This window comes from Mobula hypostoma, chromosome 8 (genome assembly GCF_963921235.1).
Source record: "Mobula hypostoma chromosome 8, sMobHyp1.1, whole genome shotgun sequence".
Lineage (NCBI taxonomy): Eukaryota > Metazoa > Chordata > Chondrichthyes > Myliobatiformes > Myliobatidae > Mobula > Mobula hypostoma.
The window spans coordinates 68,152,936-68,170,663 of record NC_086104.1 but is presented as its reverse complement, the minus strand read 5'-3'; the positions used below and the strand labels follow the sequence as shown (position 1 = coordinate 68,170,663).

At 45.5% G+C, this 17,728-nt stretch overlaps 2 protein-coding genes across 5 annotated transcripts in view; one reads left to right on the top strand and one right to left on the bottom strand.

Annotated features, from left to right (window-relative positions):
• stx11a (syntaxin 11a) overlaps nucleotides 1–17,728 on the top strand; it is a 132,390-nt gene that overhangs the window by 6,786 nt on the left and 107,876 nt on the right. The window lies entirely within an intron of this gene.
• LOC134350605 (centriole, cilia and spindle-associated protein-like) lies at nucleotides 3,979–14,929 on the bottom strand. The gene is made up of 3 exons (XM_063056045.1): nucleotides 14,108–14,929; nucleotides 7,455–7,705; nucleotides 3,979–5,774 (listed from the first exon to the last, which is right to left on the bottom strand). The coding sequence occupies exons 1-3, from the start codon at nucleotides 14,505–14,507 to the stop codon at nucleotides 5,532–5,534; spliced, it is 894 nt and encodes a 297-aa protein (XP_062912115.1). The 5' UTR covers nucleotides 14,508–14,929; the 3' UTR covers nucleotides 3,979–5,531.

The following is a 17,728-nucleotide window of genomic DNA, read 5'->3' as shown; positions in this document are numbered from 1 at the left end:
CTAGTGCCTGAGAGGTGACTCAGATCCACTCCAAGTTACCTGCTGGAGCAACAGGTCTACAGCAGGTGCCATCTCATTGGCTCTTCACACAAACCCGGAATATCTGGACAACAAAGATGCATACATCATGATGCTCAATAATTTATTGATTACAGCTCAGCATCCACTCAAAACTAATCAATAAGCTACAAACCCTTGGCCTCAGTACCTCTTTGTGCAATTGGATTCCGGATTTCCTCACTTGTAGACCCCAGTTGATTTGGATTGGCAAAAACATCTCTTCCACAATCTCCAGCAACACAGGTGCACCACAGGGTTGTGAGCTTAACGCCCTGCTCTACACCCATGACTGTGTGGCTAAGTACAGCTCCAACACCATATACACATTTACTGATGACACCACTGTTGTGGACTGTATCAAAAAGGTGGTAATTCATCAGCATACAGGAGGCAGATTGAAAATTGGCTGAGTGGTGTCACAACAACAACCTCACACTCAATGTCAATAAAAACAGTGCATCAAAAACTAACTGTTCACTCCAACATTTCGACATCCCACAGGCTCACACACTCCCTCTTTCTCTCACACACACACACACACACACACACACACACACACCAACAAAGGGAGAGACAGATGTCACTCCTTTCACGGTTACAGGGGAGACAGCAGCCACTATGTCAATGTTACAGTCAGCCCAAAGCCTGGCTTTTTTTTTTATTTTGAGTTTCCCCCGACTCAAGAATTGACAAATTGATTACGGAGTGCAGAGCCCTCCGCCAGCCAGTCTCGCTGTCTTCAATGTTTCAGCTCCCGCTACGCTTCAGTACGCGACATCAGTGAGAACTTGTGTCCATGGGGCTGGACAGGCCCCAAAGTCGCCCGGATTCAGGCCAAACCTGGACATACTGAAACGCAGCCAATCGGCAAGCTCCGAGAACGGGAGCACACCGTCGTGCAGAACCGTAGTTTTTGAATGCCTCTGTAGATCAAAGATCTCGATGTGACCCCAGCCACCCTGGGAAGGAAACTAGAGACATTAGAACAGGAAGAATTTAACTGTTTCACTGATGAGCTGGGAGAAGTCATCCTTTGGCACCATCTTTAGCTCTATCCATTCAGAAAATGCAACAAAGTAAAGAACATGTTTGGGCAGACAAAAATAAAACTGCACAGAGAAGAGAAAAAGATAAAAAGTCAAGTTGCAGTTTCAAAAAGAGGACTAATCTGCATGCTGTTGATGAAGTCGCTGATAATGATGAGAGCGACCCAGGATGGGGTAGCCTTGAGAAATTAAAATGTGAAAACTATAATAGACAAGTAATATGGCTTACACCATAAGTGAAATTCAAATTAATTAAATGGAATTGCACACTGGTTCAGCTTTTCAGTCATTCCACAAAGTAAGTTTGAATGGCGTTTTAAAGGCAGATATCCAATAAAGAACTTATACCGGAGAAAAGATAACATCCATGGGAATAACATTCATAACAGTGAAATGCAACAACCAACAAGCCACATTAGGCTTGCATGTGGTAAAAAAAACAGGAGGGCCAACATTGTGGAGCTGTGATTGGCTGAGACTACAACTTGATTGGAGATCCTTGCAATAGTCAATGACAGTGAATTATGAAAGGTACTGGATGATGCCAGTGTTCAAGGATGGCATTGGAAAACTCAAAACATATCAAGGGTAAAATAGTGTTAAATAAAAATGCCACACCCAAGTTTTACAAAACCTGTCTGGCTCCTTATACCATCTGTGATAAAATAGCCAGTGAGCTGGATCACATGGAATTGAAGGAATTCTATCCAACATTGAGCAGAGCCCATGGGTAACACCAGTGGACCCAAATTTCTCGGTAGTAGTGGATGCAGCTACAATAACCTCCACTACAGTCTCGCACATTGTTGATGTAATGAGAAGCTTCTTCAAGGACTGGTGTTCGAGAACACTTTGTCAGTGACAATGACTGCTGTGCTGTTTGCTGCAGAACAGTTTCAGTCATTCCTGAAAATAAGTGGAATAAGACATAATACCATCCAGCTACAAATGACTTATCAGAATGGTTTGTTCAGAGTCTAAAGAAGGTACATCAAGCAAAGTCAGCAGAAATCACTACACTAACACTGAATCAGAAGCTTGCCAATTTCATCTTTGCACATCACAATGCAGCACACTCCACAACCAAGAACACACCAGCTTTGCTGATCCCGGATCATTCCTTGCATCTCACTTGGATCTCTTCAAACCCAGTCTCAGGAGGAGGATGCAAGACAATGCACTGAGACAAACTGAGGGCTCCTCAAACAAGCAGGTTTGATGTTTCACTCCCTAACAAACAGTTCTGATGAGGGCCTACAGGGTTGATCAAAAGTGGGTAGTCAGAAGGATTAAGACAAAACTGGACCACTCTCCGACACAGTGAAGATTGCATCTCCAGATAATATCAAAACAACACACTGATCAGTTGAGGAGAGCAGAGTCAATTGTTAAGGTGTTTGGAGCTGTCAACGTCTTCCTGCACAGTCCCAGAGTCAACTCCTACAACCACCACAGAGCAGACCCCAGAACCTAAGATTGTTTCACAGCCACAAGTCTCTCTTGCTAAGCAGAGTGACCCCTACCTAGTCTGAAAAGACATTATCCCACAAGAGTAAGAAATCCTCCAGTGATTAAATCTTTAGGTGTGAATGAACAATTTAATATTTACTATGCTGTGAATGTCTATATGGTAGTTGTATTATATCATATACTGTGTATATACATTTGTAGTTGAGATGTATTCTCTATTGAGTTGGAGTTTATAGAAAAACAGGGAGGAGTGTAGTGTATTCAATATTAGTACGAGTATTATTGCAAATATATCGTTTGATTCAGCCTTCTTTGTTATTTACACAATTCATTATGGATTACATGTAAAAGTATATGAATGGCATACATCATGTCACATCATACGTGCACACCTCACTAAAGTAAAAATGAAGTAGAGATATTTATCAGGTCCGGTAACCTAGTTAAAGCAAAGATGATATTCAGCCAGAACCTGTGCAGGAAAGATTCTCAAGGTTATTACCAATACTGAAGAGCTTGAATTGTAAGGAGATACAAGGCTCCTGAGTTTCCGGGGGAAGGGTCTCATGAGAGAGAGGGAAACAAAATTATGAGGGGCACAGGTAAGGGTAGGAAAATTCTAAAACTAGAGGACATAGGTTTGAGGAGTGGAGAAAGGTTTAAAAGGACAAAAGGAGCACGTTTATACACAGAGGGTCTCGGCACATGAAATGAAAGATAGGCACCGTTACAACATTTAGAAGACAAATATGAATAGGAAACATTAAGGATATGGACCAAACATGGACAAATGGTCCTAGAGCAGATAGACATTTTGGACAGCTTGGACGAGTTGGGCCAAAGGACTTATTTCCATGCTGTATAACTATGATTCTATTGAATATATTCAAAACCAATTGATGGTGAATGGGATTACAGAAGGAAAACCGTGTTGAAGTAGATCAGCCATGGATTTATCCAATTGTGTGGAATTCACACAGGGCCAAAATGACCTGGCAGAAGGTGAGCCAGGATCTTATTTAATGATGGAACACAAAGAAGGAATTGAATGGCCATAAAAACAAGAATTACTGTATATAAGTTTGAAATGTTGATTGCTCAGACACTATTCTTCTAAACTTTTGATTTATGAACTAATTTATGAAGTGAAATCCCAGTATTTTATGGTAATTTCCTATGATGCACTGACTTCTTCCCCAAGTTAGCAAACAGCTTCCACCTGCTCAAAGACCCAAGGGAGATGATTATTTTACAAACTTCCCGCAACTTCTGCACACATGTTAAGTCAGTGTACATTAATTCAGAGAACAAAAGCCTTGCTGCCTATTTTAATTTACAGTATATTTAATATTAGAGTCAGAAACAGCCCTTTCCTTGTCACAATGTTACCACAAACAAGGAAAAAAATGTTCAATCCATTTAATTGTACCCTTTCCAGGAAATTCTAAAATATACCATATGGACTTTAAAGTTCTCAGTTACTCTTCAATACTTGGTAATCTCAATGATTAGTTACCTTTACTTGTAATTTCACATTCCCTGATACCAAAAAAAGTATCAGCAATATATTTTGCTTTTCCTGAACCATTATACTTGCTATCTCCTAACAATCTATTGCTTGAATTTAAACTTTTATTGCAGCAGGTACCCTGATTTACAGTTTCATTTTAACCTTTATTGCAATTGGTACTTTAACATAACTAGGTCTTCCTTTAAGATATCAGAACTCACAGCTTCCATTCTTGTTAACCATGAAAAACAACTTCTCCCCTCCCACCTTCCAACGATCTAATTCTTGATCACAATCTCTAACATTCACCCAAATGCTTCAAACTCTGGAACTGACAATTTCAAGCGCACTGTTGTTAAGCTGCTCTGCCTCCTTTGTCTGTGCATTTATTTCCTTGACCCAGAATCTTTGTTACCGACGAGACTTCTTTTTTCCCATAGCATTAGCAGCCTCCTTTTCTGATGACTTCTTTAAGTTAAGGACTCAGGTGCAACCTAAATATTATCAACCTTCTTGCTGAGGACCGTGTTGAGCTTAATAGGTGAACTGAAAGCCAAATGCCACCTTTGCTCTCTTCCCTCACCCCCTAAAGACCACTTCCACATCACACTCAAAACTTCCAAGCAATTACCCATCTGATTTGCCTGCAACTTACTCTGTACATGACTAATAACCTAACGTTAAAAATACAAGCTGACACAGGGAAAACGTTCATTTTTCTATTGCACTCAACATACATTGACAAAAAGTTTAAACTTACGGGGCCATTTTAGGCACAGTTTTCTTATTTAAATTGTGCCTTTGAGAACTTGTGGCCATCTGGAACTTGAAGTCACCCATAAATACTTGATATTTTCAAAGTGCAGTCACTGTTGGAAATCTGGTTACTATTGTGTGCACAAGGCAATTCCACAAACTGATTTGGCAATGACTGGATAATCTACAAATATTACAAAAGACAAGCACCCAAAAAAGTACTGGTACAAACATTATAAAAGTGAACGTCATTAGAGAAGAAGGGTAATTTAAACACTCACAGGTGCAGTGTGATTTGATAGTGCTAACTCTGATAAAAAAAGATATCAAATAAAGACAAAACTGTGCAAAGTACTGTTGGGTTTTCTGAAATTCAACTCCAATTATAGGTCTTGATGTTTGAAAAGGTTACAACAGTAGTGGATTCTATTTTCATACACCACAAAGAATGCTTTTCCAAAAATAAACATCAAATCCTTTTGTCAATGTGCCAGCTGAAGGCAGAAAACCAACAATGTCACTAAGGATGAACCTGAAACTAAGTATCACGAATATACTCTGTTCATTGAGTTTTTACACATTAATTGACTTCAGTGATACAGACGAATTAGATCCTGTGCTGATACAGTGATAAAGGTCACCACGGGCCCTAATAAATAAGCTCAATTTCCCCAGGAGGCTGCTGAGACTTAGAAGGACCTGGTTGAAAAACATCTCATGTATTCAGAGAGCCAGGGATTGTCCAATCCAGTAGGTTTCAAAGCTTGAATACATGAGTGCTGAGAAGTTGGCTTGTGACTTGGTAAAGTCTTACACCAGTGGTCAGCTGCACGGTTACTGTGCGGTTCTGTGCCCCGGTGCCGTGTCCGAGACACGCGCATCGCCCTCTGCACTTGACGTCTATCGTGTGCCCGGACTGCAGATTCATAAATCTGAAAGAAAATAGTACCATGGAAAGGCTGTTTATTCTTCACTTAGACTACACATAATTGGTTTAAAAAAACATTCTGAAAGATAAAATCTGGTCTCCACAGTCATCCCAGCAAGCCCTTTCACAATCTTAAAACCAGAATCACTATCCATTTCTTAACTCACTTCAAATTATAGCTGAATCTTCAATCCATCCTTTTGAATTGTAGGCTTAATATTTCAACTGAGTTATTGAGTGCAGTTAAGTTACTGGATAGGTATCCAGACAGTTGGGATATTGATCCAGAGATAGTCTGAATCTCAGAAGAGGATCCCTGAGTTACAGAAGGCCTAATTTATGAAAATCTGACTTTATCTAAGAGCACCCTGTGAGAATTTGAGAATTTCTGATCTTTTCACAGGAAAACAAGGCAGAGATCACCCACAGACAAACACAATGCCTTCTCCACATTCTCAAAGACAATATCAAATGTTACAAATTGCAAAGCTGTAACATCAGTACATATTTCCTTTAATTAAACTACGAGTTTTTCCCCCACTTATTAGCAGATAACAACATAACACATACACTGACCTTCTCCCAGTACATGCTTTACAAACAAGTCCCCATCGGCTGTGAAAGCTAAACATTTAACATGACTATTTGGGGGGGGGAATTGTTATTTCCAACTTCAGAAAATTCAGTTGGCTTACAGTTCTCAGGACCCAAACCCACCAGCAACACAGGGAGAGACACTCCAGAACTACAGACTAGGAATTCATAATCATTAAATATATTTGAGTAAATAACTGTGAAGGTAATGAAGTGATAGGACTGTAAGGGGAGGGAATTAAAATCTTCTGGCTCACTAATCAGCTTCAGTTTAGGAGATCTCTCTGATTGGCTATAGAATACTTCAGACCGGCCAATATTGATGTTTGTCTCAGAACAATCGATGGTCAATAACTGCTGGGTTTACCAGGAACATGCACTTCCTTTGAATGAGTAAATGATGGAGAAAGTTCGCCCACTGTCTTTTTTTTAAAAAAATCTCCATTATACAAAATTCCGATTCCCACTCACCCAATATCCCTGTGCTCACTGACTTAGCTTGTGCTTAAGCATGGCTCAATTTTAAAATTCTCATTCCTGTTTTCAATCCATAGGCTAACCTTCCTCATCCCTAACTTTCTCCCCAGTACTATCATGTACCAAAATATTTAAAAATCTCAATTCCACCATTGTCAAATTTAAAAATCACTACCCCACTCAGAGCCATTTAAAATCTCCTCTTAAACAATCATTTCTACTTTCTTTAAACCTCTGAGCATTTCATCATACAGAACATTATCAAAATTTTGATTTTCTGAAAGTTATGGAACATGTAAAATTCAGCAGTTTAAAAAGATGCAGATTATCACTTAAACAATTGGCATGGTGAAGACATTAAGATAAGGAGCTCCAAACCATGTAATTTTTCCCGATTGATAATCCTGTTAGTGTATCACATGTTTAGTTTTGAATAAGATTTCATAGTACAGTAACCAGTGCGAACAAAACTTCAGCTTTAAAATAAACAAAATTTTACAATTTGAGGAAGCCAATTTAACTGCTTTTCAAATTCTATGCCTCCAGAGATTTATACAAGTGCTCAGAAGAGGCACAAAATAGGGGAAAAGGTCAGGATTTTTCAAATACTCACTTGTCCTCTCAAAGCAGAAGCAGCAACATTGTATGTCTTTTTACAGCCTACTTCCACTTCCTTTCCAGCCCAACCATACATTGCAAATGGGGGCTTCATTTCTTTAGTCCTCACAGTTGCTGGTGCCACTTGAGAAGTTTTGTGCGATTTTTCCAGACTTCCACTTTTCACACGACGATAATTACACACTTCACCCTTTGACTGTTGGTCACTTTTATCCTTTTGATTCCCCTCAGCAGTCATTACCTTTTCTGGTTAAAGCAAAGAACAAAAAAAAGAATTGTCAGCATTTTAAGGTTGAGCAGTTTTACAAGCTGAAGATTACATAAACACATTATTTTGAAACAACTTTCTGTACAATGATGCTCACATCATATTGCTCAGTAAATCAAATAGAGAAAACAATTCTGCTTCTTGTGCCTGTTCTACCAATAATTGAGATCACAGCTGATCTGTTACTTTAGTGCAACTTTCCTGCACCTATTCCATATTCCTGGATTCCCTTCAAAGTCAAAGATGTCCATTTTAAATATTCAACACTATAAAGAAACAAAGGTAAATAAATTTAGCACATCCCCATCCAAATTTTCAATCTATTGAAAGCATTCTGCCTGGATGTATAATGCAACACTTTCAGTACGCTGGATGAACTCAGCAGGTCGGGCAGCATCAGTCAAAAACGATGAGTCGACGTTTCGGGCCGGAACCCTTTGTCAGGACTGAAGAATGAAACATAGAAACTAGGTGCAGGAGTAGGCCATTCGGCCCTTCGAACCTGCACCGCCATTTATTATGATCATGGCTGATCATCCAACTCAGAACCCCGCCCCAGCCTTCCCTCCATACCCCCTGATCCCCGTAGCCACAAGGGCCATATCTAACTCCCTCTTAAATATAGCCAATGAACTGGCCTCAACTGTTTCCTGTGGCAGAGAATTCCACAGATTCACCACTCTCTGGGTGAAGAAGTTTTTCCTAATCTCGGTCCTAAAAGGCTTCCCCTTTATCCTCAAACTGTGACCCCTTGTTCTGGACTTCCCCAACATCGGGAACAATCTTCCTGCATCTAGCCTGTCCAATCCCTTTAGGATTTTATACGTTTCAATCAGATCCCCCCTCAATCTTCTAAATTCCAACGAGTACAAGCCCAGTTCATCCAGTCTTTCTTCATATGAAAGTCCTGCCATCCCAGGAATCAATCTAGTGAACCTTCTTTGTACTCCCTCTATGGCAAGGATGTCTTTCCTCAGATTAGGGGACCAAAACTGCACACAATACTCCAGGTGTGATCTCACCAAGGCCTTGTACAACTGCAGTAGTACCTCCCTGCTCCTGTACTCCAATCCTCTCGCTATAAATGCCAGCATACCATTCGCCTTTTTCACCGCTTGCTGTACCTGCATGCCCACTTTCAATGGCTGATGTATAATGACACCCAGGTCTCGTTGCACCTCCCCTTTTCCTAATTGGCCACCATTCAGATAATAATCTGTTTTCCTATTTTTGCCACCAAAGTGGATAACTTCCCATTTATCCACATTAAATTGCATCTGCCATGAATTTGCCCACTCACCCAACCTATCCAAGTCACTCTGCATCCTCTTAGCATCCTCCTCACAGCTAACACTGCCACCCAGCTTCCTGTCATCCGCAAACTTGGAGATGCTGCATTTAATTCCCTCATCCAAGTCATTAATATATATTGTAAACAACTGGGGTCCCAGCACTGAGCCTTGCGGTACCCCACTAGTCACCGCCTGCCATTCTGAAAAGGTCCCGTTTATTCCCACTCTTTGCTTCCTGTCTGCTAACTGTGACGAGAATACACATAAAATTAAGATGTTTGCTGACCTAGGTTAGCATCAGTGACATCAGCAAGTGGTCTGCCACCTGCCCTCAGGGGAAGGAGAGATAAGGAACAATGGAGCAGCGTCTGGAGATGTGTAATGAAGGGACGGGGGAGAGAGAGCTGTCTGGAGCGGCTCCCCCCTTTGAACCTTGAACTGTTTGAAGTGATGGACAGGCGATGCCCCAGCAGGGGGATAAAAAGGGACAGGTACGCTAAGGCAGACACACGCCACCCGAGGTAACGAGACCCTGGAAGCGGTACGCTTCTCACGAGTCGGCGGGAAGTACCAGACAACGGCCAGGGTGGAAAGGTACGATCAGCGGGAACCCGGTGTGTGTCTGCCCTTGCCTGGGTGCCGGGTTCACTGCAGAGGATCGACCGCATCTGGAGGAGGGGTCACAGTCGGTGACCTCAGGTGACATCACCAAGGACCTGCCCAAAAGCTGCTTGTGAGCCATATCGTCGGTCTGTGAGTGAAGCCATGTCTGAATGATCAGTTGTTCCTGTTCTCCCTCTCCTTTCCCCCACGTTGTCCATCGCCATGGCAACGATTACTGCGAACTGAACTACTAAACTGGACTGAACTTTGAGTCACTTTGAAATTTGGTCATTTACCCCTAGACAACGATAGAGCTTGATTGATGCTGTTATCTTAATTCTGTGCACATGTGTGTTTATCATCGCTGAACTGTTGCATTTATTATCCTTTCAATTACTGTGTTGCTTGTTTCTTTAATAAAACTTTCTTAGTTCTAGTACTCCAGACTCCAACTGAGTGATCCATTTCTGCTGGTTTGGCAACCCAGTTACGGGGTACGTAACATAACCAATTCTCTATCCACATCAATACCTTACCCCCAATACCGTGTGCTTTAAGTTTGCACACTAATCTCCTGTGTGGGACCTTGTCAAAAGCCTTTTGAAAATCCAAATATACCACATCCACTGGTTCTCCCCTATCCATTCTACTAGTTACATCCTCAAAAAATTCTATGAGATTCGTCAGACATGATTTTCCTTTCACAAATCCATGCTGACTTTGTTCGATGATTTCACCACTTTCTAAATGTGCTGCTATCACATCTTTGATAACTGACTCCAGCAGTTTCCCCACCACCGACGTTAGGCTAACTGGTCTACAATTCCCCAGTTTCTCTCTCCCTCCTTTTTTAAAAAGCAGGGTTACATTAGCCACCCTCCAATCCTCAGGAACTAGTCCAGAATCTAACGAGTTTTGAAAAATTATCACTAATGCATCCACTATTTCTTGGGCTACTTCCTGATGGGGAAAGATGGGGAAGGATTTGAAGAATGCTTGTAGCGTCAGTTGAAAGACCAAGGAGTGGGGGAGGGGAAGCATTGACGTCATAGCCCTGAAAACAATGGGTAGTGGAAGAAGGAGGCGGAACCATGAGGGAGCTGGGGGAGGGGGTAGAGTGAAATAGGGATAGAGGAAGGGAGGGGGAGGGATTTACCAGAAGTTGGAGAATTCATGTTCATACCAAGGGGCTGGAGACTACCTAGACAGTATACGAGGTGTTGCTCCTCCAACCTGAGTTTAGCCTCATCATTGCAGTAGAGGAGGCCATGTATGGACATATCTGAATAGGAATGGGAAGCAGAGTTGAAGTGGGTGGCTACCAGGAGATCCTGTCTGTCCTGAAACTGTAACAAAAACCAATTTCCCTCGGGATCAATAAAGTATGACTATGACTATGTGGCGGACAGAGTGGAGGATGTATAATGGCTGTTAAGGAAACTGCTCTGCACTTGACCGCAAGAAACTGCACAAGGTCATGGACACAGCTCAGAACATAATGGAAACTAGCCTATCCTCTACAGACTGTATCTCACACTGCATCAATCAAGCAGCCAGAATAATTAAGAACTCCACCCATCTTTGACAATTTCTCTTCTCCCCTCTCCCATCAGGCAGAAGATACAAAAGTATTAAAGCAATCACCACCAGGCTCAAGAACAGCTTCGATCCCACTGTTACCAGACTCCAGAATGAATCTCTTGTGAGATAAGATGGGCTCTTGGCTCCACAATCTACCTCGCTATTACCCATGCTGCCCTTTCTCTGTAGTTTTTGCACTTTATTCTGCATTGTTATTACTTTACCTTATTCTAGTTCAATGTACTGTGTAATGACTAGATCGGTTTGAACAGTCAAGCTTCTCACTGCATCTTGCTACATGCAACAATAATAAACCAACCGCAGGGACTGACTAAACCTCCACAAGCCATTTGGCGACAGAATTCCAACAATCACTACATCAGAAAAAATTACATCTTTCCAGAATGCTTGACCCTTACTTTGATATTGTGATCCTGGTTCCAGACTCGAGCTCATCAAGTCCAGCAAAGTAAGTTTGAAAGCTCTCAATCTTCCAAGTATAGGCTCAGTCTGCTCAATCTCTTCCCTCTCACTCTCAGAACCAATCTCATGACATTTCACTGCCCTCCCTCAACTAATATTTTCTTTAGGTAGCATCACCAGGAAACCTGTAATCGAGCATTCTCAAACTCAAATCCTCTTCCAACTCATTATTGAACTTCAGTGATCAATATCAAGACTTTTCCATTTCTCATATTTAAAAAAAATCTTTGTTTTTAAACTGGTTAAAGTGGTTGACCACTTTCCCCTCCACCACCACCACCACACACACACACACACACACACACACACACACATATTCCATGCATCATATCCTTGCCCAATTGATGAATCTCTTCAAATCTCCTGAATCCTTCTCAACATCCTCCTCACACTCACAATGCTACCTGGCTTTGTGGACATCAGCCAATTTGTATTTCGCACAGCTGATTCATTCCCTTTTCCAAATCCTTAACAAAGAATATGAACAGCTTGGGATCCGTGCAATACTCCACTAATTACAATCAAAAACAAATATTTATTCTCTACCCTTTATCCAATCCATAATCCATTCTAGTATCTCCTCCAAAACAGTACCCTCTAATTTAACAACCTCCCAAGGCCCTGTACCAAAACGTCTACAGAAAATTCAAATACACTACATTTACTTATTCACTGACAATATTTTCCAAATATTTTTCCATTCGTCTTAAATCTCTGCCTTGTGGTTACCATTTTTCCAACACAATTTTGTAGATTTAACCTTTTTATAAAGCTTAAGCTTTTCATGTAATTCATTAGAAATTATATTCCCAAATATTCCAGGTTTAGTTCACTGGGAATGTGGGCACTTGTAATTTATCCAGTAATGCTCCTAGTGCATCTGTTCTACAATGGCAAAATGATTTTTTTTTAATTGCCGATACTGAAAATTTGAATCAAACAGAAAATGTTGGAAAATTTCAACAATTCCTGCCAGGACCAATAGGCTCTGGAACAGCTTCTTCCACCAGGCCATCAGACTGCTTAACTCGTGCTGACACAACTGTATTTCTGTTATACTGACTATCCTGTTGTACATACTGTTTATTATAAATTAATATAAATTGCACATTTAGACCGAGATGTAACATAAAGATTTTTACTCCTCATGTATGTGAAGGGTGTAAGTACCGAAGTCAATTCAATTCAAGATCTGTGATTGCCAGACAATGCAAGGATGTCAGCAGGCAGCAATGTGGGAAAGGAATGTAAACAATGGGAATGTCTGCAATAAGATGAGACAACAATGAATTAATGGTGATCATTATCAGCACATAAGGTTACTAGGCCTTTGTAAATAGATGTTAATGATGGGACTTGCCAAACTGGTTTGACTTGTGCAAGATAAATAAAAACCCGAAAATGGAAAAGTGTGGTAAAACTAGGAGTCGGTTTCTATGGAGAGAAATTTCATCTGAGAGACCTTCATCTCTTTGGCAAGTGTTCTGGAATTTGAGACTGATACTGTTCTGACATACTGTTATATGTTCAGCAAACCAGACTACAAGCATTAAAAAAAGGAAAAAAGGAACATTTTTAAAGAATTCAATATTAAGCCCAGGTCATGCAACATTAGGTGCACTCAAGTACAGGAGCAAGATGTGTCACTAAATATTATACAGGACCAAGATGAGATGACATCTGGAGTAGTGTACACAGTTGGGTTAGCTGACACAGAAAATATATACTTATGGGGGGGGGGCACACCAAAGATTCACTGGGATGATCTCCACATCAGCACGCATTAGGTCCGTGCTCATTAACAGGTTTTTATTTAGAGTTAAGAATGAGAAGAGTTGTATTTAGAATTTATAAAATTCTGACAAGAGTTGGGAGCCAGGATGCAGGAAGCTGCATACCTCGGCTGGGTGGGCGGGGGGGGGGGGATATCACAGCAAGGGATTCATCATATGCAGAAACTGTTTAACTGAGGCTGTAGAGGCCAAGGGGCTTGATATCTTTAAGGAGACAGATATGTTTATAGATGCAGAATGTGAAAAGTGCAGAGATATAATATTGTGGTAGATCATCAGGAATAATAGGATTGAGTGGCCAGGCAGACCTGAAGGATATAATGGATATTATTGCCCCTATTTTCATTATTAGGTGACTGAGAAACAGCACAACACAATGCAAGTCAGCAAACGTACGGATAGCGTGCATTTTGGACAGTAACTAAATCTGAACGGTGATGTTTAGAGTGGAGAGGAGAGGTCAGCAAAAGTTGCAACCTGAATCGACAGTGCTTCACCGCGAACAAATGGGTAAATACACTGCTGGATGAAGAGAAATATTACTTTAGGATGGCGGGGGGAAGGTTAACGGAAAGCACTTCGTCGCCGAGTATCTATCTGATCGTCCAGTATTGTTTTTAAAACTTACCCAAAGGATGGCATTCTAAGGTACGGGAACGCTCGGCAGGCGGAGGCTCGGTCCGCGATCGCTCGGCAGGTGGCGGCTCGGTCCGCGATCGCTCGGCAGGCGGAGGCTCGGTCCGCGAACGCTCGGCAGGCGGAGGCTCCCCGGGTTCTTGGGGCGCAGGCAGCAAGCTGTCTGTGGGACAGTTTGTACCCCAAGGTTGTTCTTGTACCCTTGGGGTGGACGCGTCACTGCTGGAGTTGGAACTGGTGTCCCAGCCGGTCCAAACAAAAGGAATGTGCGCTTGCTCCAATATCCTCCGCATGTTACGATACTGCACCAGATCGGAATAGCAGCTGCCGCAGTTGTCCCATTTTGGTCCTTTAAATTTCTTCATGTACTCCGTCTTCATCCTTTTCGTCATGACACACGGGAGCACTATTTTCAGGAAATCAGGTGACCCAATGCATTTGACAAATTGTCAACTCTTCTCGGGTGATTGGTGCTAAGAGGTGGGGCCAGGTTTCCCAGGTAATCCGGTTTCGGCCCTGATTGGTACAAAATTGTTGGGTTTGGATGTTAATCTGTGGGAGGAATCACACAGATTGTAATCCCGTTGTTGTCGAAAACTGCCATTCGTCCTTTCAGATTAGCCAATTGCTCGTCGAATATCGTCGTTACTCCAAACACCATCACAGTCTCAATCATTTCTACTCAGCCCCACACTCAACGGCCCGTCCACTCATTCCTCCGCCCTTCCCCTCCGCTCAACGGCCCGTCACTCATTCCTCCGCCCTGCCCCTACACTCAACGGCCCGTCACTCATCCCTCTGCCCTTCCCCCTACGCTCAACGCCCGTCACTCATTCCTCCGCCCTTCCCCCTACGCTCAACGCCCGTCACTCATTCCTCCGCCCTTCCCCTCCGCTCAACGCCCGTCACTCATTCCTCCGCCCTTCCCCTCCGCTCAACGGCCCGTCACTCATCCCTCTGCTCCTCCCCTACGCTCAACGGCCCGTCACTCATTCCTCCGCCCTGCCCCTACACTAAACGGCCCGTCACTCATCCCTCTGCCCTTCCCCCTACGCTCAACGCCCGTCACTCATTCCTCCGCCCTTCCCCCTACGCTCAACGCCCGTCACTCATTCCTCCGCCCTTCCCCTCCGCTCAACGCCCGTCACTCATTCCTCCGCCCTTCCCCTCCGCTCAACGGCCCGTCACTCATCCCTCTGCTCCTCCCCTACGCTCAACGGCCCGTCACTCATTCCTCCGCCCTGCCCCTACACTAAACGGCCCGTCACTCATCCCTCTGCCCTTCCCCCTACGCTCAACGCCCGTCACTCATTCCTCCGCCCTTCCCCCTACGCTCAACGCCCGTCACTCATTCCTCCGCCCTTCCCCTCCGCTCAACGGCCCGTCACTCATCCCTCTGCTCCTCCCCTACGCTCAACGGCCCGTCACTCATTCCTCCGCCCTGCCCCTACACTAAACGGCCCGTCACTCATCCCTCTGCCCTTCCCCCTACGCTCAACGCCCGTCACTCATTCCTCCGCCCTTCCCCTCCGCTCAACGCCCGTCACTCATTCCTCCGCCCTTCCCCCTCCGCTCAACGGCCCGTCACTCATCCCTCTGCTCCTCCCCTACGCTCAACGGCCCGTCACTCATCCCTCTGCTCCTCCCCTACGCTCAACGGCCCGTCACTCATCCCTCTGCTCCTCCCCTACGCTCAACGGCCCGTCACTCATCCCTCTGCTCCTCCCCTACGCTCAACGGCCCGTCACTCATTCCTCCGCCCTGCCCCTACACTAAACGGCCCGTCACTCATCCCTCTGCCCTTCCCCCTACGCTCAACGCCCGTCACTCATTCCTCCGCCCTTCCCCTCCGCTCAACGCCCGTCACTCATTCCTCCGCCCTTCCCCCTCCGCTCAACGGCCCGTCACTCATCCCTCTGCTCCTCCCCTACGCTCAACGGCCCGTCACTCATTCCTCCGCCCTGCCCCTACACTAAACGGCCCGTCACTCATCCCTCTGCCCTTCCCCCTACGCTCAACGGCCCGTCCACTCATCCCTCTGCCCTTCCCCCTACGCTCAACGGCCCGTCACTCATCCCTCTGCTCCTCCCCCTACGCTCAACGCCCGTCACTCATTCCTCCGCCCTTCCCCTCCGCTCAACGGCCCGTCACTCATCCCTCTGCTCCTCCCCTACGCTCAACGGCTCGTCACTCATCCCTCCGCCCTGCCCCTACACTAAACGGCCCGTCACTCATTCCTCCGCCCTTCCCCTACACTCAACGGCCCGTCCACTCATTCCTCCGCCCTTCGCTCAACGGCCCGTCACTCATTCCTCCGCCCTTCCCCTCCGCTCAACGCCCGTCACTCATTCCTCCGCCCTGCCACTACACTAAACGGCCCGTCACTCATTCCTCCGCCCTTCCCCTCCGCTCAACGCCCGTCACTCATTCCTCCGCCCTTCCCCTCCGCTCAACGGCCCGTCACTCATCCCTCTGCTCCTCCCCTACGCTCAACGGCCCGTCACTCATCCCTCTGCTCCTCCCCTACGCTCAACGGCCCGTCACTCATTCCTCCGCCCTGCCCCTACACTAAACGGCCCGTCACTCATCCCTCTGCCCTTCCCCTACACTCAACGGCCCGTCCACTCATTCCTCCGCCCTTCGCTCAACGGCCCGTCACTCATTCCTCCGCCCTTCCCCTCCGCTCAACGCCCGTCACTCATTCCTCCGCCCTGCCACTACACTAAACGGCCCGTCACTCATTCCTCCGCCCTTCCCCTCCGCTCAACGCCCGTCACTCATTCCTCCGCCCTTCCCCTCCGCTCAACGGCCCGTCACTCATCCCTCTGCTCCTCCCCTACGCTCAACGGCCCGTCACTCATCCCTCTGCTCCTCCCCTACGCTCAACGGCCCGTCACTCATTCCTCCGCCCTGCCCCTACACTAAACGGCCCGTCACTCATCCCTCTGCCCTTCCCCCTACGCTCAACGCCCGTCACTCATTCCTCCGCCCTTCCCCTCCGCTCAACGGCCCGTCCACTCATCCCTCTGCCCTTCCCCCTACGCTCAACGCCCGTCACTCATTCCTCCGCCCTGCCCCTACACTAAACGGCCCGTCACTCATCCCTCTGCCCTTCCCCCTACGCTCAACGGCCCGTCCACTCATTCCTCCGCCCTTCCCCTCCGCTCAACGGCCCGTCCACTCATTCCTCCGCCCTTCCCCTCCGCTCAACGGCCCGTCCACTCATCCCTCTGCCCTTCCCCCTACGCTCAACGCCCGTCACTCATTCCTCCGCCCTTCCCCTCCGCTCAACGGCCCGTCACTCATCCCTCTGCCCTTCCCCCTACGCTCAACGGCCCGTCCACTCATCCCTCTGCTCCTCCCCTACGCTCAACGGCCCGTCACTCATCCCTCTGCTCCTCCCCTACGCTCAACGGCCCGTCACTCATCCCTCTGCTCCTCCCCTACGCTCAACGGCTCGTCACTCATCCCTCCGCCCTGCCCCTACACTAAACGGCCCGTCACTCATCCCTCTGCCCTTCCCCTACACTCAACGGCCCGTCCACTCATTCCTCCGCCCTTCCCCCTACGCTCAACGCCCGTCACTCATTCCTCCGCCCTTCCCCTCCGCTCA

What these genes read in the sequence shown, in the direction of transcription:
- LOC134350605 (XM_063056045.1), bottom strand. Translation starts at nt 14,507, where the DNA reads ATGACGAAAAGGATGAAGACGGAGTACATGAAGAAATTTAAAGGACCA. An exon ending in CTTAGAATGCCATCCTTTGG is followed by an intron (nt 7,706 to 14,107) that starts GTAAGTTTTAAA and finishes TGCTTTAACCAG; the next exon opens with AAAAGGTAATGACTGCTGAG. An exon ending in CTTCTGCTTTGAGAGGACAA is followed by an intron (nt 5,775 to 7,454) that starts GTGAGTATTTGA and finishes ATTTTCTTTCAG; the next exon opens with ATTTATGAATCTGCAGTCCG.